The sequence below is a fragment of the Myotis nattereri genome (genome assembly GCF_964212035.1).
Source record: "Myotis nattereri genome assembly, chromosome: X".
NCBI classification, from domain to species: domain Eukaryota; kingdom Metazoa; phylum Chordata; class Mammalia; order Chiroptera; family Vespertilionidae; genus Myotis; species Myotis nattereri.
Genome location: NC_138078.1, coordinates 96,932,225 through 96,959,251, shown reverse-complemented (window position 1 = coordinate 96,959,251; position 27,027 = coordinate 96,932,225). Strand labels below are relative to the sequence as shown.

Sequence of the window (27,027 nt, the reverse complement as noted above, 5' to 3'; positions counted from 1 at the left end):
GATTAGAAAACTGTGGTACATATACACAATGGAATACTATGCTGCGGTAAAAAAAAAAAAGGGAACTCTTGCCTTTTGCAACAGCATGGATGGAACTGGAGAGCATTATGTTAAGTGAAATAAGCCAGTCAGAGAAAGATAAATACCACATGATCTCACTCATTTGTGGATTATAGAGAACAACATAGACTGATGAAAAGGGACAGACCCAAAGACTGAGAAACAGTGATCAGGCTATCAATCCCCAGAAGGAAAGTGGGGGAGGGCGTGGGTAAGGGGAAGAGATCAACTGAAGGACTTGTGTACATGTATATAAGCCAAACCAATGGACATGGACAACAGGGGGATGGGAGCATGAGTTTGTGTGTGGGGGGGAGGTTGGGGGTTAATGGGGGGGATGAGGACACATTTGTAATACCTTAACTAATAATAATAAAAAAAAAATTCTAAAAACAAGATGCCAGTAACTGGTGCCTACAATAACCAGTATCTTTTAAGAGAATAGCTAGAGTTCCAGAATATAAATATACATAACTTAATTCTTGGTCTTCAAATAATACTAATGTGCCTATTATCTGTGTTACTGAAAACAGCATGCACATGACAACCCTAAACACACTGTATGACTATAGATTTCAACTGTGGCAATTCAACTTATTTCAGAAGGTGTGAAGCCTTTGCTCAGAGCCACCCTTAAATTAAAAGGCCTGTCAAAATTTCATGGACGAGTTTAGGAACCCTGTAGCAAGATTAAATCCATGGTACCTGCTGAATCAGGGTTAGGTGGCTTTTAAGAGGTTAGCTTAAATAAATTAAATTTGGGTTGCTTTGGCCTGAAGAACACTGCAATATCAATCTCTGCATATCTTTAAGATCTCCCAAGCATTGTAGATTATACAAATTTCAATCAAAAGAAATACCTTGACTTCCTAGTTTATCTTATAATATAGAGTGACACTTAAAAATGTATTGAAACTGCAAAGTTGCCTATTTCCTACAATTCAGTTAGAATCATATTCATGCTGTTAAAGTCACCATACCAAGTGCAATAACTTTCTTTAATGAACCACAAATAAAATTTATGGGAAAATTTTAAGGCCTTTATTTTGGTCCTTTAATTATAAGGAAGCTTCATTAGTAGGTAATTACTATATTTCTGCATCAGTGCAATGAAAGGACATTTTTTCTATATAATTTTGACCAACCAAGTTTAGAGTTGAGGTTACAGACATCTCATAATATCAGCAGGTATAGTGTCTTCTTCATTTAGTTTAAATGATGTTCAATTTAAGAGATCCAGGAGAAAATGCTCACCTCCTACACTAAAGGAAATTTAGAGGGAGATGTAAAATATAAGCCGCAAATCTTTTCTTTAAATTTTTTTTTGTTGATTTCAGAGAGGAAGGGAGAGAGAGAAACATCAATGATGAATCATTGATCAGTTGCCTCCTGCACACCCCCCCACAGGGATTGAACTCCAACATAGGTATGTGCCCTGACCAAGAATCAAACTGTGACCTCCTGGCTCATAGGTCAATGCTCAATCACTGAGCCACACAAGCCACACATCTTTAAAAATTAATTGTATGCTGTAGCTATATGCTGATGCATATGAACTATCCAAAAGTCACATGAATTTTTTTTGAAAAGTATATCTACTTGATAACAGAGGTGGAGAAAAGAAAGAGAAAGAGAAAAGACAGTATTTCAGCATACAAAAAGCTAAAAATCTGGGATTCTAATTTAGAGCAACATTATAATAGCATCATAAAAAAGTAATATACTGTCATGGTGTTTTTTAAGATTTTGAGTTGCTTTAATAGGAAGAAGGTAAACCGCTCCAGGAGAATTAATATGTAGCATTACCTGAGAGATATCCTTTCATATTTCAAGTACTTCAAGGATATGATGCCTTTTGTGAGAACGTATGTGTGCAATTAAAAAAGATTCAATTTTTCAGACTTATCCTTTCTTAGGGAATGACTTTGAAGTTTTGGGCTTGATTCTCCTCATCTGAGTTATTACAGATGAAACAGTATTTTATGGGGAAGTTCTTACCTTCCCTACAGTTGGGTGAATCAGGAGGAATAAGTTGAAGAAAGGAGTTATATAGCAGTAGCAATGACCAAAATCTATTCAAAATTGGCACTAATGGAACACATGTTGCAGGTCCCTCAACTGATCAATGTTTTATTTTTATTTTTTACACATATTTTTGTTTATTATATAACATGTCCTATGACATTAATATTTTATATACATTATAAACCATAAACAGAAACAAAATAATTAAAGTACAAGATAAAAGTTCTAACATTTTCTTCCTGTATTTTTTTAATCTATTAAGGGTTATAGTTTTATTTTTTAAATATACATATTTTTATTAGTGATAGTATAGTATTAGATGTCTTCATTTTCTTCCTCCTTACCCCCTTCCTCCCAGCCCCTACCCATCCCGCAGGTCTTCACCATCCTATCGCCCATGTCCAAGGGCTATGCATATCATATCCTATCTAAAAAAAGAGAAACATGGCAATTGGCGTACAACCGCTACCCTTCCCATTGGCTAATCAGCGAGATATGCAAATTAACTGCCAGCCAAGATGGCGGCCGGCAGCCAGGCAGCTTGAAACTAACATGAGGCTTGCTTGCTTCAGTGAAGGAGGACTCCAACGTTCCCCACCTGCCTTGCCGGCCTCTGAGCCTGCAGTTTAAGAAACACTGTAACAAATATAGAAGCTAAACAAAACCCCAGAAACCTACTTTCAGCGAGCCCGGGATCTCAGAGCTGGAGTTATACATTGATTCGATTATAGAAGCGAAACAAACCAGATACCTTCTTTCAGCAGCAGAGGCTTCAGAGCTGGAGCCAGAGATAAAGCTGGCCCAGAATTAAAAAAAAAAAAAAAAAAGGAGCAGTTGGGAGCTTCAGTCGGCCTGAAAAGAGCCCTCAGCCCTTCACCCAGACTGGCCAGGCACCCCAGTGGGGACCCCCACCCTGATCCAGGACACCCTTCAGGGCAAACCAGCCAGCCCCACCCATGCACCAGGACTCTATCCTATATAGTACAAGGGTAATATGCCTCCCAGCACCGGGATCAGCGGAGCCGTGAGGCTTCCCGGCACCGGGATCAGCGTGACAGGGGGCAGTGCCCAAACCCCCTGATCGCCCTGCGGCTCTGTGTGTGACAGGGGGCGGGGCCCAACCTCCCTATCCGACCTCTCTGTTTGTGACAGGGGGAGGCGCCCCAACCCCCTGATTAGCCCTGCTCTGTGCCTGATAGGGGGGAGCTCCCCAACCCCCTGATCGCCCTGCGGCTCTATGTGTGACAGGATGCAGTGCCCCAACCCGCACCCCCCCCACGGGCCCTGCTCTGTGTGTGATGGGGTAGAGCCATAACCTCCCCATCGGCCCTGCCCTGAGTGTGAGAGTGGTGGCGCCCCAACCCCCTAATCGGCCCTGCTCTGTGGATGATATAGGCGGCGCCCCAACCCCCCCACCCCCACGGGCCCTGCTCTGTAATGGGGTAGAGCCATAACCTCCCCATTGGCCCTGCCCTGAGTGTGACAGTGGTGGCGCCCCAACCCCCTGATCGGCCCTGCTGTGTGGGTGATAGAGGGCGGCACCCCAACCCCCTGATCCACCCTGCCCTGAGTGTGACAGGGGGCGGTGCCCCAACTCCCCTATCGGCCCTACTCTTTGAGTGACGGGGGGAGCTCCTCAACCCCCTGATCGGCCCTGCTCTGTGTGTGACAGGGGGCGATGCCCCAAGTCCGTTTTCGGCCCTACTCTGTGAGTGACAGGGGAGAGCTCCCCAACCCCCTGATTGACCCTGCTCTGTGCGTGACAGGGTACGGAGCCCCAACCCCCCTGATGGGCCCTGCTCTGTGTGTGACAGAGGGTGGCGCCGCAACCTCCCCATCGACCCTGCCTTGAGTGTGACAGGGGACAGTGCCCCAACCCCCCAATCGGCCCTACCCTGAGCGTGACTGAGGGTGGCATCGCAACCTCCCAATCTGCCCTGCTCTGTGCATGACAGGGGAAGGCGCCCCAACTCCCCAATTGGCTCTGCTCTGAGCCCGACCAGGGGCTGCACCTAGGGATTGGGCCTGCCCTCTGCCACCCAGGGGCTGCACCTAGGGATTGGGCCTGCCCTCTGCCTAAGCCAGCAGGTCGTTATCTCCGGAGGGTTCCCAGACTACGAGAGGGCACAGGCTGGGCTGAGGGACCCCCCCTCCCCCCCAAGTGCACAAATTTTTGTGCATCAGGCCTCTAGTCCTATCTAATAAAAGAGAAACATGGTAATTAGCATACGACCGCTACCCTTCCCATTGGCTAATCAGGGCAATATGCAAATTAACTGCCAGCCAAGATGGCGGCCGGCAGCCAGGCAGCTTGAAACTAACATGAGGCTTGCTTGCTTCAGTGACGAAGGACTCCAACGTTCCCCGCCTGCCACTGCAGGCCTCTGAGCTGCAACTCTAAGCAACTATGTAACAAATATAGAAGCTAAACAAAACCCCAGAAACCTGCTTTAGTCCGCCGGGCTTCAGCCAGCAGGATCTCAACATTGTAAGCAAAGGCCAGAAACCTACTTTCAGCAGCGGAGGCCTAAGAGCTGGAGCCAAGCCTCAAAGCTAAAGCTGGCAAAGAATAAAAAAGAAAAAAGAAAAAAAGGAGCGGTTGGGAGCTTTAGTCACCCCCAGCCTGAAAACAGCCCTCAGCCCCTCACCCAGACTGGCCAGGCACCCCAGTGGGGACCCCCACCCTAAAGGGTGTGTGACCAGCTGCAAACAGCCATCATCCCCTCACCCAGGTTGGCCAGGCACCCCAGTGGGGACCCCCACCCTGATCTAGGACACCCTTCAGGGCAAACCAGCCAGCACCCACCCGTGCACCAGGCCTCTATTCTATATAGTAAAAGGGTAATATGCCTCCCAACACCGGGATCAGTGGAGCCGCGAGGCCTCCGGGCACCGGGATCAGCGTGACGGGGGCAGCGCCCAAACCCCCTGATCGCCCTGCAGCTCTGTGTGTGACAGGGGGTGGGGCCACAAACTCCCTATCCACCCTGCTCTGTTCGTGACAGGGGAAGGCGCCCCAACCCCCTGATTAGCCCTGCTCTGTGCCTGATAGGGGGGAGCTCCCCAACCCCCTGATCGCCCTGCGGCTCTGTGTGTGACAGGGTGCGGCGCCCCAACCTCCCCCCTCCACGGGCCCTGCTCTGTGTGTGACGGGGTAGAGCCATAACCTCCCCATCAGCCCTGCCCTGAGTGTGAGAGTGGCGGCGGCCCAACCCCCTGATGGGCCCTGCTCTGTGCGTGACAGGGGGCAGCACCCCAACCCCCTGATTGGCCCTGCTTTGTGCGTGACAGGGTACAGAGCCCCAACCCCCCTGATTGGCCCTGCTCTGTGAGTGACAGGGGGCAGTGCCCCAACCCCCTGATTGGCCCTGCTCTGTGTGTGACAGGGGTGGCGCCGCAACCTCCCCATAAACCCTGCCTTGAGTGTGACAGGGGACAGTGCCCCAACCCCCCAATCGGCCCTACCCTGAGCATGACTGAGGGTGGCATCACAACCTCCCAATCGCCCTGCTCTGTGCATGACAGGGGAAGGTGCCCCAACTCCCCAATCAGCCCTGCTCTGAGCCCAACCAGGGGCTGCACCTAGGGATTGGGCCTGCCCTCTGCCACCCGGGAGCAGGCCTAAGCCAGCAGGTTGTTATCTCCCAAGGTGTCCCAGACTGCGAGAGGGCACAGGCCGGGCTGAGGGACCCCCCCTCCCCCCCGAGTGCACAAAATTTTGTGCACCGGGCCTCTAGTCTATAATAAAAGTGTAATATGCTAATTAGACCAGATGACCTTCCAGACGATCTTCTGGATGAAGCCGGGGCTGTGAAGCAAGCCCGGGTCCTGGGTGCTAGAGAGAAGTTGGTGCTGGCAGCCGGGGGGAAGGAAGGCCTACTCTTGCATGAATTTCGTACATCAGTCCTCTAGTAAGTATATAAGTTCTTTGGATTATTTCTTCGCATCTCCCACACCCACACTGAGGTATATTAGTCTGTTCCATGCTTGAATGCTCCAGGCCTTATTTTGTTGATCAATTCATTTTGTTCATTAGATTCCACAAATAAGTGAGATCATGTGGTATTTGTCTTTCTCAGATTGGCATATTTCACTTAGCATAATAGTCTTCAGGTCCATCCCTGCTGTCCCAAAGGGTAAGAGATCCTCTTTCTTACAGTTGCATAGTATTCCATTGTGTAAATGTCCCACAGCTTTATTATCCATTCATCTACTGATGGCCACTTGGGCTGTTTCCAAATCTTAGCTATTGTAAATAATGCCTCTATAAATAAAGGGGTGCATATATTCTTTATGATTGGTATTTGAGGATTTTTAGGATATAGTCCCAGAATTGGGATCACTGGGTCAAACAGAAGTTCCATTTTTAATTTATGAGGAAACTCCATACTGTTTTCCATAGTGGCTGCACCAATTTGAATTTCCACCAGCAGTGAACTAGTGTTCCCTTTTCTCCACATCCTTGCTAGCACTTGTTGTTTGTTGATTTTTTTAATGATAGTTATTCTGACAGGTGGGCGGTGATACCACATTGTGATTTTAATGTGCATTTCTCTGATGATTAGGGACTTTGAACATTTTTCATATGTCTCTTGGCCATTTGTATGTCCTCTTTTGGAGAAATGCCTATTCAGGTCTTCTGCACATTTTTTAATTGTATTGTTTGTCTTCCTTTTATTGAGTTGTATGAGTACTTTATATATTTTGGATTTTAACCTCTTATCAGATGTATTGTTGGCAAATATGTTCTCCCATACAGTAGCTTCCCCTTTCATTTTGATAGTGATTTCTCTTGCTGTGCAGAAAATTTTTATTTTGATGTAGTCCCATTTGTTTATTGTTTCCTTTGTACTTTTGCCCTAGGAAATATATCGGCAAAAATTCTGCTATGTGAGATGTCTGAGATTTTACTGCCTACGTTTTCTTCTAAGATTTTTATGGTCTCATGCCTTACATTTAAGTCTTTTAGCCATTTTGAGCTTATTATTCTGTACTAGAGGCCTGGTGCATGAAATTCATGCACTGGATGGGGGGGGGGGTCTCCACAGCCCAACCTGTCCACTTGCAGTCCAGGAGCCCTTGGGAGATGTCTAACTGATGGCATTCAGATGTCTAACTAAGCCGGCATTCAGACAGACATCCTTAGTGCTGCCGCAGAGGCGGGAGAGTCTCTTCTCACTGCCACTGCACTCGCCAGCTGTGAGCCCAGCTTTTGGCTAAGTGGCGCTCTGACCACTGTGGGAGTGCACTGACCACCAGAAGGCAGATCCTGAATTGAGCGTCTGCCCCCTGGTGGTCAGTGCATGTCATAGCGACCAGTCATTCCACAGTTTGGTCTATTTGCATATTAGACTTTTATTATATAGGATGGTGTAAGTTAGTGGTCTAAGTTTCATCTTCTTGTATGTGTCTGCCCAGTTTTCCCAACAGAATTTATTGAAGAGACTGTCTTTACTTCATTGTATGTTCTTGCCTCTTTTGTCAAATATTGACCACAATGATGTGGATAAATTTTGGGGGTCTCCATTCTGATGCACTGGTCTATATGTCTGTTCTTGTGCCAGTAGCAGGCTGTTTTGGTTATAATGGCCTTGTAGTATAGTTTGGTATCTGGTACTGTGATCTCTCCAACTTCGTTCTTCTTTCTCAAGATTACTGCAGCTATTTGGGATCTTTTATGGTTCCATATAAATTTTTGAAGTATTAATTTTAGTTCTGTGAAGTATGCCGTTGGTAATTTAATAGGGCTTGCACTGAATCTATAGATTGCTTTAGGTAGTATAGATATTTTAACGATGTTAATTCATCCAATCCATGAACATGGTAAACGTTTCCATTTGTTTGTATCTTCCCTCTTTCTATTTTTCAGTGTGCTATAGTTTTCCCAAGTACAGATCTTTTCCTTCCTTGGTTGAGTTTATTCCTAGGTATATTATATTTGTTTTGTTACAATGATAAAAGGGATTGGATTTTTGGGGTTTCTTTTTCTGAGAGTTCATTATTAGTGTATAAAAATGTCACCAATTTTTGGATGTTGAATTTGGATCCTTGAAAAATTCATTTATTATTAAGTCTAGTAGTTTCCTGGTAGTGTCTTAAAGGTTTTCTATTTACAATATCATGTCATCTGTGAATCACAGTTTTACTTTTTCCTTTCCAATGTGGATGCCTTTTATCTCTTCTTGTTGCCTGATTTGCTGTAGCTAGGACTTCCAAAGCACTTCCACTTACTATGTTGAATAAGATTGGTGAAAGCGGACATCATTGTCTTGTTCCTGTTCTAAAGGGAAACGCTTTTAGATTTTTTTGCATTGAGCACTATGTTGGTTGTAGGTGTGTCATATATGGACTTTATTATGTTGAGATATGATCCCTCTATTCCCACTTTACTGAGAGTTATTATCAAAAAAGGGTGCTGGATTTCATTGAAAGATGTTTCTGCATTTCTTATAAGACCATGTGATTTCTGTTTTTCAATTTGTTTATGTGGTACACCATATTTATAAATTTGCAATTATTGTACCAGCCATGCATCCCTGGAATAAATCCTACTTGTTTATGCATGTATGATCTTTTCAATATATTGCTGGATCCAATTTACTAATATTTTGCTGAGGATTTAAGCATCTGTGTTAATCAGGGATATTGGCCTGTAATTCTCTTTCTTTGTAGTGTCTTTATCTGTTTGTGTATTAGGATAATCCTGGCTTTGTAAAAAGAGCTTGGAAGTATTCCTTCTTCTTGAATTTTTTGAAATAGTTTGAGGAGGATAGGTACTAGTTCTTTGAATGTTTGGTAAAACTATACTGTAATTCCATCCAGTCCAGGACTTTTGTTTGCTGAAAGTTTTTAAATTACTTCTTTAATTTCATTTGCTGTTATTGGCCTATTAAGGTTTTCAGATTCTTCCTGATTGAGTTTTTGAAGATTGAATGTTTCTAGAAATTTGTCCATTTTCCAGGTTGTCCAGTTTTTTGGCATATACTTGTTCATAGTATATACTTACTAGTACAATTCTTTTTTTTCCTGTGGTGCCCATTGTTATATTGCCTCTTTCATTTCTGATTTTATTTATTTGGGTTCTCTCTGTTTCTTGATGAGTCTACCTAGGGGTTCTTCAATCTTGTTTATCTTTTCAAAGAACCAGCTTTTAGATTCATTGATCTTTTGTACTGAATTTTAGTCACTATGTCATTAATTTCCACTCCGATGTTTATTGTTTCCTTCCTTCTACTTCCTCTGGGCTTTTCTTGCTCTTCTCTCTTTAATTCCTTTAGTTGTAGGGTTAGGTAGCTTATTAGTGCTTTTTCTTGTTTCTTGAGGTAGGCCTATAATGCAGCGGTTCTCAACCTGTGGGACGCGACCCCTTTGGGGGTCAAATGACCCTTTCACAGGGGTTGCCTAACACTATCAGAAAACACATATATAATTACATATTGTTTACAGTAACAAAATTACAGTTATGAAGTAACAACGAAAATAATTTTATGGTTGGGGGTCACCACAATATGAGGAACTGTATTAAAGGGTCGCGGCATTAGGAAGGTTGAGAACCACTGCTATAATGCTATGAATTTTCCTCTCAGGATTGCTTTTACCGTGTCCCAGAGGTTTTGTGTGGTTTTATGTTCATTTTCATTTGTTTCCAGAAAGTTTTTAATTTCTTCTTTGATCTCATTGGTAACCCATTCATTGTTTAGTAACATGCTATTTAGCATCCATGTATTTGAGTGTTTTGAGGTTATTTTTATTGTAGTTGATTTTTAACTTCATGCCATTGTGACCCAAGAAGATGCTCAGTATGATATCAATCTTTTTGAATTTGAATTTGTTTTATGTCCTAACATATGGTCTATCTTTGAGAATGTTCCATGTGTGCTTGAGAAGAATGTATATTCTGTTGCTTTGTGGTGAAATCTTCTGTAAATTTCAGTTAGATCTATCTGATCTAGTGTGTCACTTAATGCCTCTGTTTCCTTGTTGATTTTTTGTCCGGAAGATCTATCCAGTGATATCAGTGGAGTGATAAAGTCCCCTACTATGACTGTATTGCTGTCAACCTCTCCCTTAAAGTCCATCAAGAGTTTTTAATGTAGTTGGGTGCTCCTATATTAGGTCCATACATGTTTACAAGTGTTATATTTTCTTGTTGAATCATTCCCTTTGGTGTTATGTAGAGGCCTTCTTTATCTCTTGCTATGGCCTTTGTTTTGGAGTCTATTTTGTCTGATATGAGTATTACTACCCTAGCTTCTTTTTTTCCCTTTCCACTTGTGTATATATATATATATATATATATATATATATATATATATATATATTTCATTCTTTATTTTCATTCTCAGGCAGGTCTCTTGTAGACAGCATATATATGGGTCGTGCTTTCCTATCCATTCAGCTACCCTATATATTTTGACTGGAGCATTTAGTCCATTAACATTTAAGGTTATTATCGATAGGTATTTATTTATTGCCATTTTTATGTTCTTTATGCCTATGATTCTCTCTCTCTTCTTCATCAAGCAGTCCCTTTAACATTTCTTGCATTACTGGTTTGGTGGTAATGTACTCCTTTAACCTCTTTTTTTTTTTTTTTTTTGGTCTGGAAAGCTCTTTATTTCACCTTCAATTTTAAATAAGAGTTTTGCTGGATACAGTAGTCTTGGATTTAGGCCCTTGCTTTTCACTACTTTGAATACTTCATGCCCCTCCCTTCTGGCTTGAAGTGTTTCTATTGAGATGTCAGCTGACATTCTAATGGGAAATCCTTTGTAAGTAATTTTCTGTCTCTTTCTTGCTGCCTTTAAGATTCCTTGTCTTTAATGTTGGCCATTTTCATTATGATATGTCTAGATGTGGGTCTCTTGGGTTCATGGTGATTGGGACTCTGTGCCTCCTGAACTTGTGTGACATTTTCCTTCACCAGGTTGGGGAAATTTTCTATCATTATTTCTTTAAACAGGTTCTCTGGTTCTTGTTCACCTTCTTCTCCTTCTGGTATTCACATGTTGTTGGTCCATTTCACATCTATCTTTCTGCTTTTTAATTGTTTTTTTTTCTATTTGCTGCTCTAATTGAGTATTTATTTCTACCTCATCTTCCAATTTGCTGATTTGATCCTCTGCTTCATCCAATCTACTTTTAATTCCTTCCAGTGTGTTCTTGATGTCAGATATGTTATTCTTCATTTCTATCTGGTCCTGGTTCATGGTTTCTATTTCCTTTTTCATGTTGCTATAGTTTGCATGGTCTCTGAGCCTGAGCCACGCCCTGGGAGTGGCTGTGGCAGTAGCAGGGTCTCTTTGGCCAGAAGAGCTTGAACTACTGGCCCCCTACCCTGAGACTTCTGTGCAGTCAATTGGACTATCTCTCTTTCACACACACACACACACACACACACACACACACACACACACTTCCACACTACCACACACTCTCCCTCTCACTCTGGTCCTGTCAGCTACCATGTTGGAATGCTCTAGTGAGTCTGATCAATGTTTTACAAACTGTAATAATCTGTAATCTTTCTTAAATAAACAATTAGATGTCTTCTTATTCTCTCAAAGTAGAATCTGAGAAATATAACACTTTCTAAATCAAAACAACTAGGAAATATAAATATAGTTATTCAATTTATTCATGTCCTTATTGAGTTGATGTATATGCTTTAAAAATCATACTTACCACATGCAATTGACAGGTAAACTTGAGAATCTGGTGTCTGGTGTAGAATACGAAATGGAGCTACTTTAGCAGTAGAGTCAAAGACTGAATCAAGAGTCCCAACCAGAAGCCCTGTTGGAATAAAGAAACTGATGAAATAAGGATTTTACAAGAGATGAAATCAATAGTTCTTCAAATGACAAAAAACAATGGATTTACTTTTTAAAATTTCTAGCCCAAAGTTTCCTTATAGATACCTTTCATAAAAAAAAAATATATTCTGGATGAAGAAATTAGTGTTGCAATGTGACTAGTGTTTGAGAAAATGATCTTTCAATAAAATGTCAAGTTCAATTGTCCAGATCTCAAGATATATTTTCAGTATATATATATATATATATATACTTCAAATAAATATAACAGGTTGTATATATAACAAGTTAGAATGTAGATACCAGTACCAGAGACTACCTGGGTTTGAGTCCTGGCTCTTCTCTGTAACTTACTTAGTCAACTTGAGGCAGTTGTACCTAACCTTTCCTACACACCCATTTGCAAAATAAGGGGATTAAAATATAATCAACCACAAAATGTTGTTGTAAAAATAAAATTAGTTATTATTACATATAAAACACTTCGAACAATGCTTACCATGTAGTAAAACACTCAATGTTAGCTAATACTAATATAAGAAAATCTTAGCTATTTAAACAAGATAAAACCTTGATTAATTAAAATGCTTAGGTAAAAGGATTTTTTAAAAACAATTCTTAATTTTTCATTTGGAATTCGAGGTTTTTGATCAGTTAGTTTCAATTTAATGACCTGATTATATTTCCTACTCCTCCTTAGAACAAAGGTTTCAGTTTTCTTAAACAACCAACTAATTTCTCCCTTGGGGTCTTTGTTAAGCAATTCTCTTTTACTTAGAAATGCTAACACAAGTCTCTATCTAGCCCAGTCCAGCTAATCCAAATTCTACATTTTCTTTAAGACCCGCTTCCCCCATGAAATCTTCATTGGCAACCCCAAGCAATAATGCCTTCCCTTTTCTCTGATTACTTATAGCACTTAAAGTCTATAAAACACAACCTATCATTCTGATAATTAGGCTAGTTATTACAACTATTTGTTAAGTGCTTGAGGTATATTAATTTTATCTCTTTATCTAGATTATTAGTTTGCTGAGGATAATAACCACATCTTCTACCTCTGGGTTTGCATCTTTAATTTTCAACATATTTCTGGACAAAATAGGAGCTAAATTGTTGACTTAGTTGTATCAATGGGATGGCTGAAAAACATAAATCCACTTTCCTTTTTGGAAATTTTGATTGGTTGAGTGTTGGTCTTGCTTTATGAAGCATTTATCTTTAATTTAGATTACATATTTTTGAGAAAAACATTAAATCAATTATAAAGCAGGCTTTTGGCTATTTTCCTATCTTTACCCACTTAAAAGGAGTTAAGAATACAAGCAAGCTTTGAATGAGAATATGTATAGGCTGGCAGATGTGAGGTAGGAAGTTATAAACTTAGAGGGATGTAAATTAGAATAGTAGGAGATAGAACAAAGAGATAAAGAAAAATTTGGCTCAACTGAAAGGAAAAGGTGGGGGAACATAGATGTAGAAATTGGTAGAAAATAAAAACTGAGGTCACAAAAGCAGAATAACAATTAGCAACCTGCAGAGGGTTGCTAATCACTTGACAAAACTGTCAAAATAAAGGTATTATAATTTCAAACAAAACCATTTATTAAACACAGCCCTGTTTGAGCTTCTAGATTTGCCTCCCAAGAATTTAAATTTTTAAAAAAAGAAAATAATTTATTTCACCTTTACCACACTTTCAATAAAACTAGCTCAAACTCAATTTTCTTATTTATATACACTAGAAAAAAAATAATATTAGAAAAATGGGAGAAAGAACAAAGAGGTAAAGAAAAGTTTGACTCAGTTGAAAGATAACAGTGGGAGTGTGAGGGGCAGAAAGGAAAGGAGAGGCCACAGATAATCATTCCTGGGTAACATCGTAACAATTAGTTCTCTCATAGAATGTTTTGAGACTGTGTACAAAGTGGTCAAAATCACTGGCAAGAAAGGTCATTCATTTCGTTCTACAACAGAAATGTTTACAAGATAAGTACCTTGCACTGTGTAGAAAGGAAATTGCTAAGTTTTTGTAAGTGCATTAAATCAGGCAGTTCGTATAAAACTATGCAACAGATCATTTGGAAGCTAGTTCTAAAATACATTTGTAGTCACTTGGGGGAACTCTTCCAGCTCATTAAGCTAAAATCATTAAGTTTCAGCAAGTCATTCAGGAATTAATATGTGCCAATGTCTGGGTTTTAAAAGTACAAGGCAATAAGCTGACAACTTTGGGTTGCTTTTCCACATACATAGAGGTTTATCATCTGACAGCCTGAACATCCAAGGTCATGAATCAGCCTACACATGGGAAGTCCTTTAGCCATAGTAAACTGGGAAGATAATAGATATTATCTCTCAGCTGCATGAAAAAAACCAACAGATTTAAAAATAATAAGAAATATCATGAAATTCAAATAATCATTTGAATATCTATAACTGAGTAAGGTACCAATGTTCTAAAGCAGCCGTGGGCAAACTACGGCCCACGGGCCGGATGCGGCCCGTTTGAAATGAATAAAACTAAAAAAAAAAAAAGACCGTACCCTTTTATGTAATGATGTTTACTTTGAATTTATATTAGTTCACACAAACACTCCATCCATGCTTTTGTTCCGGCCCTCAGGTCCAGTTTAAGAACCCATTGTGGCCCTCGAGTCAAAAAGTTTGCCCACCCTTGTTCTAGAGCCTGGTAAAGCTCTTTGGGGTTTCAGTAGCATCCTGCCATACAAGCAAAACCAAACTTTTTAAAGAAATTCACCACCATAATTTTTTTTAAAAAAATATTTTTATTGATTTCAAAGAGGAAGGAAGAGGGAGAGATAGAAATATCAATGATGAGAGAGCATCATTGATTGGCTGCCTCCTGCATGTCCCCCCCACACACACACTGGGGGATCAAGCCCGCAACCCGGGCATGTGCCCTTGACCAGAATCGATCCTGGGACCCTTCAGTCCGTAGCCGACACTCTATCCACTGAGCCAAATCATCTAGGGCTCACCACCATAATTGATGTGTAATACTTTTTTATTAAATGGCATAGCAAATTAACAAAAGAAGCAAGGTTCCATAATTTAAGAAAATAGTCAATTTACAGGTGATGATTATTGTTCATGAACCCATTCTTTGTTTGATTTATCTATTTTTTTATTTATTTTAATTTAACCTTTTATTTTGAAACACTTCCAAACTCACATAAAACTTGGAAGAAGAGTACAAAGAGCCATTTGTTTAGGAGAACAGCAATGACTTAAAAAAGGAGGAATAGACAAGTAGACCTTGTGCCCCCGACTGTCCTTGGACATGAGGGTCCCCAGGATGGCTCCTCGTCCTCTACATGGTCAGCTCTTGCTGGCTGGGCCCACACGTGCCTCATGGAGGTGGCTGAAAAACATCCCCAAAGGCCTGGGTCCATCAATGCTCAGCCCAGGCCTGACACTTTCAGTACAGGTGACAAGGTTTAGAGAGCCCCGAAGAGCATAAAGGCACCCCCAACCCCCCCACCCCCACCACAGCACCGATCACTGTCTCTGAATGTCTTCCTCCCAAAGTCCAGGCTGGCCACATTGTGTTTTATTTTTAATTTATTGACTTGAGGAGAGAGAGAGAGAGAGAGAGAGAGAGAGAGAGAGAGAGAGAGAAACACCGATCTGTTGTTCCACTTATTAATGTATTCATTGGTTGATTCTTGTATGTGCCCTGACCAGGAATCAACCCCCAACTTTGGCTTGTTGGGATGATGCTCTAACCAACTGAGCACCCAGCCAGGGCTCAAACCAATTCTTTTTGGCTGGAGATACAGCACCACTGACTTTACAGATGAAAAATATCCTAACAGGTCTTGTAGCCCAACCTCCAGCACATTCATCTACACTATAGGATCCCTGATAGAAAGTCTAGCATTGTCCTTTATAACCCCAGAGTTTATTTCTCTTAAGGCAGCCTATTGCATTTCATTAATTGGAAAGCCTTTCTAAAGTATGAAAGGAGATATATATATATATATATATATATATATATATATATATATAGTCTCCACATGGTATAGTCAGGGCTGGCTTCAGGGGCTTGGTGATCTATCCATAGGGCCCTATGCTCAGAAGGGCCTCTTGCCTGGTTAAATGCTCGATTGTCACCATCTTGAAATTCTTAATTTTTAAACAAAGAGTCCTGCTTGTTCCTTTTGTACTGAGCCCCACAAATTAGGTTATAGTGGTTATAACTGGGTAGTGGGATAATGGGTAATTATTATTTTCCTTTTTTATACTTATACATATTTTCTGAAATTTTTACAATAAACATTTTTTAATCTTTAAGATAGAAAAATAAAGCTACTTCTTACATACCTAAAAAAGGAAGGGTGGCCCTAGCCGGTTTGGTTCAGTGGATAGAGCATCAGCCTGTGGACTGAAGGGTCCTGGGTTCGATTCCAGTTAAGGGCATATGTCCAGCTTGCAGGCTCAATCCCCAGTAGGGGGTATGATTCCCTCTCATCATTGATGTTTCTCTCTCTCCCTCTCCTTTCCTCTCTGAAATCAATAAAAATATTTTTTTTAAAAAGGAAGGGCACTCTGCCAGCCTGGCTCAGTGGTTGAGCATCGACCTACAAACCAGGAAATCACAATTCGATTCCTGGTCAGGGCATATGCTTGGGTTGTGGGCTCAATCCCCAGTGTGGGGCATGCAGGAGGCAGCTGATCAATAATTCTTTCATCATTGATGTTTCTATCTTTCTCTCCCTCTCCCTTCCTTTCTGAAATCAATAAAAATGTATTTTTTAAAAAGGAAAGTCATTCTTGGGATAAATAAAAGCTTACTTTGCAATTTGGGGGACGACACAAAATATATTATACTCTATTAAACATGATGGGTCTTCAAATATGATCATAGCTGACTTGTCTCCTCTTGCTTATTCTTTTCTTCTCCTAGGTTAAAATATACCTAGTTCTTTCAACTGTTTTATGAGATTATCTGGGCCTCTTATTATTTCTTCTACTATTCTCTTAATATATTTGTCAAGGTCTCTTATAAAATGTGTCATTCAAACCTGAATACCAGATATGATCTGAAAAATTGCAGTGTTTTTTTTATATTGGGGCTTGGTGGCTGTATTAATAAAATCTAATATACTAGCTTTTTTAAGCTATTACATCATATTATCATACTAAGCTTAAGATCAACTAAGCAATTTTGATCTTTTTCACAAATATAAGCACCAACCTAGGTATTCTGTCCTATACAGTTGATTTTCTTTAAAAAAAACCTAAAAGCAGTGCACATTTACCCATGTTAAATTTTATCTCATTGATTTCAGCTGAGCATTCTAATTTGCCAAGATCTTTCTGAATCTTGATTTTATCTTCTGGACTCCAAATTTGGAGTCTCAATTTAAACTGCAAATATAAATAATTTGGAGAAGTTTTTGAAACTACTCAAGCTTAAGTTTTCAAGCTACGGAAGCCCAGAGTTTCTAATTTAATTCATCTGGGGTAGGGGTTGGGTATTCTATTTTTCCCTTAATGTTGTATTATAAAATTTTCATTCATATAAAAAGTAGAGAGAATATACTGCAACCTCTATGTGCCCATCACCTAACTTCAATAATTATCATCACTTTGTCAGTCTTCTGTCATTTGCCCCATTTAAAGTAAATACCAGACATCATATCAATATCATTTTACCCATAAATACTTATGTCATTTAGTCTGTTTAAAAGTTTCTCAGTTGAATCTAACATGCAGCCAGGGTTGACAAAACTGATCTATGGTAGTAATTTTCCCTTTCAATTTTCAGACACCTGCAAATTTGATAAACATTTCTTTTTTGTGTTAGATCAATTATAATGATGCACAGGTAGGACCAATGGTGGAGTGTTGGAGGGGAGGCCATTAAAACAGCCACAGCTTGAAGATGGTACTCATTATCAATTTGCTAGTTTGACAAGTGGCTCTTTCTACTTGTAAACTAGACTGAGGGCAATGTGTAAGGCAATACTGCTGTAGCTACAGGAATCATTTAAATGAACTTCCTAATTACAAACAAGATTTATTTCCATTCTAAGTAAAATGTTGAATTATAAATTTTGACCATAAAAATGAAACTTTATAGTAGATTCTGTCATTAATTACCATATTCACAAAGTCAAACAAGTACACCTTTACTGAATTTTTTATAATTTCAATTTCATTAAGTGTTAATGAACAAACTAGTAAACTGTCAAAACACTTAGTAGGAAATACATTCAAATAGGAAAACATAGTGTTCTCAGTAGAGGTGTGGGTTTTCCCGATTTTACTGCTTTTGCTACCAGATCTAAGTCCTTAAAACAGTATTATGCATGCTTATTTTAAAATAATCTAACAACCACAGTGGTATTCTGAAAGCTACCAACTTAAAGATCATTAAAAAACAGTTAATAATAATTCCTCTTTTGTTCTGTTTTCCCTCTCCCTGAATTTTTAAAATACATTTACTTGAAAACTGGAAATATGTAAGCACTCATTTCCTTCCCTAATTGAAATCTTTACTCATTAAAAGATTTACAAAAATATTTTAGTGAAGTAACTGATACCCAAAATGGCAGATTATAATAGCATGGGGGGGGGGGAAAGAATGCATGAATTATCAATCAAACTTAGTTACAATTCTAAAGATTAAAACATAGGGAACTATGGGAATTGTTACCATCTTTATTTATAGCACCTTCTTACATTTTAAGATTTCATGCATGATGTACAAAAAGAGTAACCCCACAGAAAACTAAAGAAAATAACAGAATTTAAATTCCTAGGTGCAAAGCAATAAGCAAGTGTGGCCACAAATGAATAAATTCATATACAGTACAGTACTTTAAAAACATTATTTAGAAAAACTAAAGCTGACCATTATTTTGGTTAGTTTTAAACAAGAGGACAACAATTATAGTGATAAAAATCAACAAATGTGATTATCCCTTCTTTGTTTTAAAAATTCACTTCTTTTTACTGGAGTAAGGGAGAAAAATAAGACACCTAGGCTGGAGTGGAAAGAGCTCTAGAACAAAAATAACAAAGGTTTAATTCTCAGGTCCCTTCAATTCTCTGTCTCAGGTCTCCATCTTCCACAGATGAGGTCATTGCTCTTTAACCTTTTCTAATTGCTAAGGGCACTATCTCTTGATTCTCATATTTTCAATCACAAATAACTGAATATGGACTAACTGCTAAGTCCCCAACAACTGCCATTTTTGGCTTTTGTACTATCATATTATTCCTCCCACTTAGAATGCTTTTCCCATCCCATCCCAGATACTGTTAGTGCTCATAGATGGCTGATTTAATTCAAAAACAATCCAAACTGGTTTTTGGCAAATTGCACCACAGATGTCACACTGGAATTCTGCCAGCAGAATACCACCTATTGTTATTAACCACTATTTTTAGGAAATCTTTGTATTATTTAACAGGACATCTTATCAGCATACTTTACACCAGAGCTGGCCTTGGAAAATTGCTTTAGGGGTTTCAAATACCCCTTATTCGTGACTATTTAGAAGCTACCGAAACCAGGCTGATATTATTGACTACCTTAGTAGTTATATAGTTTGCTTACTTGTTTATTATCTGTCTGTCCCACCAGATTATAAACTGTGTGAGGGTAGGAACCCTTTCTGTTTTATTCAACAATGTATACTCAAAATCTAGCACAGTAGCTAGCTACCATCCATTTCTCAGCTTTCCTTCACAGCAAAATTCCTAGAAAAAATTATATATATATTCACTCTGCTCCCAAGTATCTGCTTGGCTCATATACTCTAGTCCCTCTGCTCTCTGCTCATATATCACCTAATAGGCCTTCTCAGACCAAATTTTTCTAAAATACCCTCTTTATCCTTATACCTTATTTTATTTTTCTTCATATCGCTCATCACCACCAGCCATATAATATATTATTTGTTTATTTGCCTTTCTCAACTAAAATGTTAGCTCCATGAGAACAGGGATTTTGTTTTGCTCACTGCTGTTATTGCTAGCACTTAAAACAGTGTTTGGATTTTAGAAGGCACCTGTAATTATCTGTTGAATGAATATATTTTGTTCCATTACATTTCCTTTTGTGCTTATATAGCAGCAAGAGGTGGAAAACTGAGCAAATTTTCTAACACAAAGGTAATGTAAAATCCATGTCATAGCTGTACAACATGGTAAACATTGCAGTGCTCTTTATTTTGCTATTAATTTTTAACTTACTTTACAGCCATAGTCGTTCTACAACTGTACAACAGAAGCATGGGATTTCACCAGCTGAATCTTTATTTCTTCAATTATTATGTTTTTAAAAACATAACTAAGATAACTAAAGTTATGTGTACTCTTTAATACCACTCAGTAAGACAACAAGTGGTATTTATATCTGTAAAATTTCTACTAGTATTTGAGAATTTCTAGGTTTTGGGCAACTGTAGATCACAAAGTAATGCTACTGTGATATTTTATTCTAATTGTTGTACATTATTCTGATTATAAACATAAATGCACAATCATCATCATACCCAAATTCTTGAATTATTAACTAGCAGTGTTTTGCTTTTACAGTGATATCATTGCATATTGGACATAATGTTACTACTCCAAATAAATTTCTATGTACAACATGAGAAAAGTAATTACTAGGGAAAATGATACTTAACATCTTACTCCTTTTTTAATAGATAAATGAATACCAAATGTTTATATAGTTGCTCACAGGTTTCAAAACTCACTTGACTCACATAACAATGCTGTGAGGTAGAGAAGATGAGGAAATAACACCTTTACAAAACAATTACAACTGAATAGAGACATAAAAATACTAAAGAATCAGGAAAGATAAAGGAAGGTGGGTTAATGCGGTAAGTGGAATTGTTGGACTGGGTGGTGTACTCATGTATTTGTGGATGTTGGCTTATAGTTAATTTATTAAATAGAAACTCCCTAGGGGAACACTCTGTGTTCCTGTTTGTCAGATCTTCCTAAATCCCATACACTAAAGTTCTTAATAGAATGCAGCACCATAATTCCACTCAGGTAGTAGTTCCCAATTGCAAAGCAGAGCAAATTCACTTGTGCTTAATAAGCCAAATACGCATAAATTATTTTTAATCACATAAAATGAGGTGCTAAATTTAGATGCCATAGAAGAGACATTATCCTTAATCAGGCAGGAGGAACAAGGGATAATGTAAGGTAACTGCAAAAATCCTGAATGGTGAATTACTTATCTAAATGAAAGAATGTAACTTTATATTAAACTAATCTTATGTTTAACAAAAATTTCCACCAGATATTCCACTCTGCTGGGAACCAGGACAATTAAGTAAGGTAAAGTTAGACAAATGGTAAATAATCTATCAGATATCCACCAAAAGTGTTTCAGAATTTTAAAAAGGACCTCAGAATTCTAACTTCCAAATTAGTCTCCTATTATAACCATACTAGGGTTCTCTATTGCTCCAATTCCATTATTAGAAAAAAATAAAGTCACCTACTCCACAGTAAAAGTCATTACATTGCTGGTGGTTATTGCCAATTACTACAAGGCAAAGAAATGAAGTCTTAAAGATAGTACAACTAGTAACATTTTGAGATGGTCATTATCTTTTCTTCATTAAACAAAATGTATAAATGAATCTTTTAAAGGAGTAGGATATAACACTGGATTTTAGCAAACAAAATGGATAAAGGCAAGCTTATGCTGGCACAGTCAAACTCCTGTGGGAGATAATCCACATGTGGATTTGTAGTAAAGCACAGCAAAGCTCTTGGCTTCACAATTTTAGTAAGAATAAGGTAATTGAGCAGCCATGAAAACCACCACACACTTTATTTAGCTCTAGACAACCCCCCCGGCCAAAAAAACACACACACAAAAAAACAAACACATACACACACACACTACCCCTTGCCCTAGCTGGTTTGGCTCAGTAATAGACCATGGGCCTGCAACTGAAGGGTCACAGGTTCGATTCCCAACAAGGGCACTACCTTGGTTGCAGACTCAATTCCTGGCTCTGGTTGGGGCACATGCAGGAGGCAACCAATTGATGGCACATCCATGTTTCTCTCTCTCTGTATCTCTTCCTCCCTTCCACTCTCTCTAAAAATCAATGGGAAAATATCCTTGTGAGGTGAGGATTAACAAAAACAACATCTCTTTGGTCCTTTCTTACCCATTGTTTAATTTACATGAAATATAGTGGCAGCTCTCACTTGGTAATTTCAAGCATCTTGACCAGTGGTTCTCAACCTGTGGGTCACAACCCCTTTGGCGGTCGAACAACCCTTTCACAAGGGTCGCCTAAGACCATCCTGCATATCAGATATTTACATTACGATTCATAACAGTAGCAACATTACAGTTTGAAGTAGCAATGAAAATAATTTTATGGTTGGGTCACACCATGAGGAACTGTATTTAAAGGGTCAGAAGGTTGAGAACCACTGATCTTGACAATACCACAAGTAAAACAATCATGCAGAGATATAAGTTGACCACAAAAGTTTGGCTATGGATATTCTCAACATTCACCTGTGGTAGAAATCTTGGTTCATTTCTTCAGACAAATCTCTTATTCTAGAGATATGGGGAAGATTAATTGATAGTGGATGGGAAAGAGATAAGAAACTGGTGCAATGGGTCCATGCTTTAAGAAAGCATGTGAAATGAAAAATCAAATACAGAAAACAAGAAGTGATCATTTAAAGGAAATGTGCAACAAGTAAAAAACCATTTAATATATTACAGTGATTGGATTCTCAAGAATGACTTGCCTATTATTTTTCAGAAATATGGTAAAAAGCAAAATACATTTCCTAATGTGGGTAAATGTGGGCAAGAACACCAGAAAAATCCTGGTCAAACAGAATGATGGGGAACCAAAATATTATGCTGTAACACAGGGCTGTAAGGATCTATTTAAATATATTTTGACTTGTTCTCAATAGACTAAGAGGATAAACTACATCACTGGGTAATGATGAAGACTGATTCTCAAATTTTAATCTGGAAAGTATATGTATCTGTTAAGTGGAAAGATTCCTCTGAGAAATAACACTTGCAACTTTTAAAAACCAGAAAACTAAAAAAAAAAAAATGTTAATCTAATGAGGTAATTGTCTTTGCCATATTTTCAAAAGAGCCTTTTTAGAAGCTGGATAAGATAGGTCTTGCAGGCTTTTTAAAAATGTCCTGTAGAAACTCAAAATTATTGCCACGCTGGGTGTGGCTTGAAAAAAGGAAATAGCAGCACACATCTTAACAACATACATTGATTTGGCACCTATTAGCTTTCATTTTATCCTCTCTACTCTGTGAGATAAACACCATTTTGCAGAAGAGGAAAAGCAATGTCATCTCCTCCAGGAATCTTTATTCAATCCTTCAGTTATTTGGTTCTAATTATAATTTAGCTGGTTTACTAGTTACTGGTTATAATTATAATTTCCCTGGATTACTGGTTACTTCCTCTTAAGCAGACTCTCTCCCACTTATGAGGATTATGAGCACTGCAAGGCAGATAACTGAATCTTGTATCTTTGTACCCTGGCATTCTATGAGGCACCTAGTAGGCACTTAAGGTGGAATAAATGAAAAAAAAATTGTCAAATGCCATTTAACAAGAGATGCGAATGGGACTAAAGGACAGAGTTTCTGATTCTTCCCTTTTTCTGCTACTCACACTGCCTAAATTAAGCCTGGTCCGCCACTTCAAGGCCACAACACCAAACTAGAAAATGTCACACAAAAAAGAGCTCTGGTCTTAGCAATGTCCAAAACTTTGAATGCTCCTACCCCAGAGGAGGGGTATGAAAATCAAATTCTTTGGGGGCTTTAAGTACTTGACCAAGGAATAGTTCTTGATTTGTAAATCAAAGAATTGAAGGCAGGATGGAATAGGCAGGAAGAGTTAAAACTTCCGTTGGCTTAATTGGTTTGCTTACAATCATGGCTTTGAAAGAAAAGGGCAGCGGCAAGCACTCAAGACAGGAGTAAACTGCGAAGGTTACTTAGAGAGGGGAGCCCAAGGATTGAAACCATGTAGACAAAGTAAAAGATGCTAAATTGGAAGAGGTCAGCAATTTGGTAGACCTCTCCCTCGCCCTCCCCTCACTCCTTACTCTCTCATTTGAAGCCAGTCCTTCTGGATGTGATGGGGCTCCTTCCTTTCTCACCATCCTCCCTGCCTCTCCCCATCCCCCCGCACACACATTTACACTCCTTAGGGTAGTGATTATCAATAGGGATTTTGTGACAATAGTTAAGTCCACAACTGCGAATTGGCCCTGGTCACCAGCCTAAACGCGACCCGTGCAGGTCTAACACTCATCAGCCCCCTCCCCCATGAGAAGCGACAGGGAAGGCACTTTGCCTCAGAAAGAACCCGTCCTCCTTTACGCTGTCCCATCGAAAGAGCAACTGCTGATCCAGGGATACATTCTCAGGACTCGAGGAGAGCAACGCAAAGGTGGTGGCGGGGGAAGAACCCCAGTCCTCCGCCCAGGGTTCAGGATCCGGAGGTGGGTGGCGACGAGTAACTGTCCTCCTCACCACCTTCTCAGTACCAGCGACCACGGCCCCGAGGCGGGTGAGGGTGGCCACAACTTACCTGTGAGTCCCCCTCCGCCGTCTTCCCCATAGCCCCGACGCCGTTGCAGCACGAAGTAGTCATTGGACCTTTCCATCAGCCACAGCTTCAGCGCATTTTTCAGGAGCACCTCCTCCGGCTTCAGCCACATCGTCAAGAACTTTGTGCAGCCCGTGAGCAGCGACCTAAATCCCCTCTTCACCTCACCCTCCCACCCCTCTTTTCCCTTCTACTTTTCCTCCCACCAAATCTTCAGGCACCAGTGGCTCAGGTTCAGGTTTTCCACACTTCCCCCAACCCTCCTTCTCTCCCACGTAGGCAGCTAGATCGCCAATTCCCTCCCACAGCGCTACCTCCGGACAGGGAAATAGTCCCGCTTCATTTCTGGGAATTGTAGTTTCCTACCCGCTTTTCTGTACTCATCCCACTGGAACGCGGGACTACACTTCCCATAATCCACTGGAGTGAGAACTGAGGGGGTGCTTTCAAAGTGGGTCCCGCCACCAGTTAAGTGTATTTTGCCTATCTAAAATTTAAAGCGGGGTTTGTTTGTTTGTTTGTTTTGTCCAAATAAGTGAGTTTCAGATAGAAAAGTGTTTCTTCTTCTCATCCTTTTACAACCGAGGGCGTTAAACTACAGAAAACAAAGTTTCTGGAATTTTGGAGTAAGGAATGGCCCATTCTCTGAAGCGGTAGTAGCACCAACTAACCTTTAAGGAGCTCTTACTATGTACTAAGGAGATTTCGCGTACATTTTCTCACGTAATCCTTATAGAAGTCTTGCGAAGTAGATTTCATTCCTCATTTTGCACGTAAATAAACAAAGTGCAGATGGGTGAGAGGACTTGTCGAAGGGCACCCAGTAAGTAGTCATACGATATCTTGTCTAATTCAAAACCTTCCTTAGAAAGCTCTTTCTACCCTTACAGGAAGAATATAAAATATCCAGAAGCCACCCAGTTTCTTCACGGAGTGCGCCCTTTCCTTCCCCCACTGCTGCCCCAATCAGTTTATTTAACTACTATAATCAGCCACAAAATGTCTTCCTAGACTTTCCTTTTAAGGATCTAAACAATTTATGAGTAATATATTTTTTCTTTTTTAAGCTCTTTAAGAAAAAAAATCCTTTTAGGGCAGCCTTCGCCTCTTTGTACCAAGGCTATAATACACAGCTGCTTAAACAATAAGGCGAATGAGTTCAGTGATTTGTATAATATTGCAGTGAGGAATTATTTGAGGGATCTTTTTATTTATTGTGATAACTAAGCCCACCAAAATTAGAGTGCACTAAAAGCGAAGATAGGTTTATATGAAGGAAGGAATTAGGAGACAATGTACAAAGTATCTAGGAACTTTTGGTAAGATATTTTGAGAAGAAGCCTCAAGGCCATTTGGCTAAGAAAATGGGGTGGGGCAGATCCAAAGCCTAGTTGCAGAGCCAAAGAGTGCCTTGGAGCAGCATCTGTGGCTTATACTTCTCAAGATGTGGGCCAGCTCAAGGGAGACAGACATGTACTATAAGCAGATTTGTCTTGGGGGTGAGAAAAGGATCAATTTGCAATTCTCTTTTATTAAAAGGCAATAAGAGGGGTCAGGAAGAGATTAATCAAGGAATTTATATGCATACTAGAGGCCCAATGCACAAAATTTGTGCACTGGTAGGGGGGGGTCCTCAGCCTGGCCTGCACCCTCTCCCAGTCTGGGACCCCTCGGAGGATGTCCACCTAAGCCAGCAGTCAGACATCCCTCTCGCAGTCCAGGGCTCTCAGAGTCCACGACCCCTCACTCCTTACTGCCCGTCAGCAACAGAGGTGGGAGAAGCTCCCACCACCGCCACTACACTCGCCAGCAGTGAACCTGGCTTCTGGCTGAGCTGCACTCCCCCTGTGGGAGCGCACTGACCATCAAGGGGCAGCTCCTTCATTAACCGTCTGCCCCTTGGTGGTCAGTGCATGTCATAGCGACTGTTTGTTCCCTGCTCAATTGATTTGCATATTACAGTTTTATTATATACGACTAGGGGCCCAGTGCACAAATTCATGCATGTTGAAAGGCACTGTGGGCCGCAAGGCTGCAGTGGGCACAGGGCCGGGTGTTGGCCCATCCTCCATACCCCCACTGAGCCCCTCCCACTGTGGCCCTCAGTCCCCTGTCTGCCAGCAGTTCCGCTCCTGCTGCTGCCGCTCCCATGCGCTGATGGCACCCACCAGCCCCGCTTGATCCTGCTGATGGTGGTGCGAAGCAAATGGGGCCAGCGCCAGCAGTGTGTGCAAGAGGTGGCTGCTGCCCCTCAGGAACAGGGGGAGGTAGAGAAGCCCTGAGGGGAAATCGTGGCTGGAAGCTGCCGCTCTCACCCACTGACAGCACTGAGCGATTGGGGCCTGGTGCCGGCAGTGGGTGCAAGTGGGGCCGGCGCCAGCAGCAGGTGCAAGCACTGGGTGGGACCGTGGCACACAGAAGCAAATAATTTTCAGTAACCACCAGAGGCTCACCCTGATGACAGCAACTAGCACCCTGCCTTGGTC

The 27,027-nt window shown here is 40.4% G+C and overlaps 1 protein-coding gene across 1 annotated transcript in view; it reads right to left on the bottom strand.

Annotated features, from left to right (window-relative positions):
* Positions 1 to 24,813, bottom strand: part of TBC1D8B (TBC1 domain family member 8B) — a 78,873-nt gene extending 54,060 nt beyond the window's left edge. Inside the window, exons 1-2 of the mRNA XM_081081856.1 lie at positions 24,524 to 24,813; positions 11,770 to 11,880 (exon numbers count right to left, since the gene is read on the bottom strand). Of these exons, the coding sequence (XP_080937982.1) occupies positions 11,770 to 11,880; positions 24,524 to 24,653 (241 nt within the window). The 5' untranslated portion in view covers positions 24,654 to 24,813. The remainder of the gene's footprint in view (positions 1 to 11,769; positions 11,881 to 24,523) is intronic.
* Between the last annotated feature and the right edge of the window lie 2,214 nt (positions 24,814 to 27,027).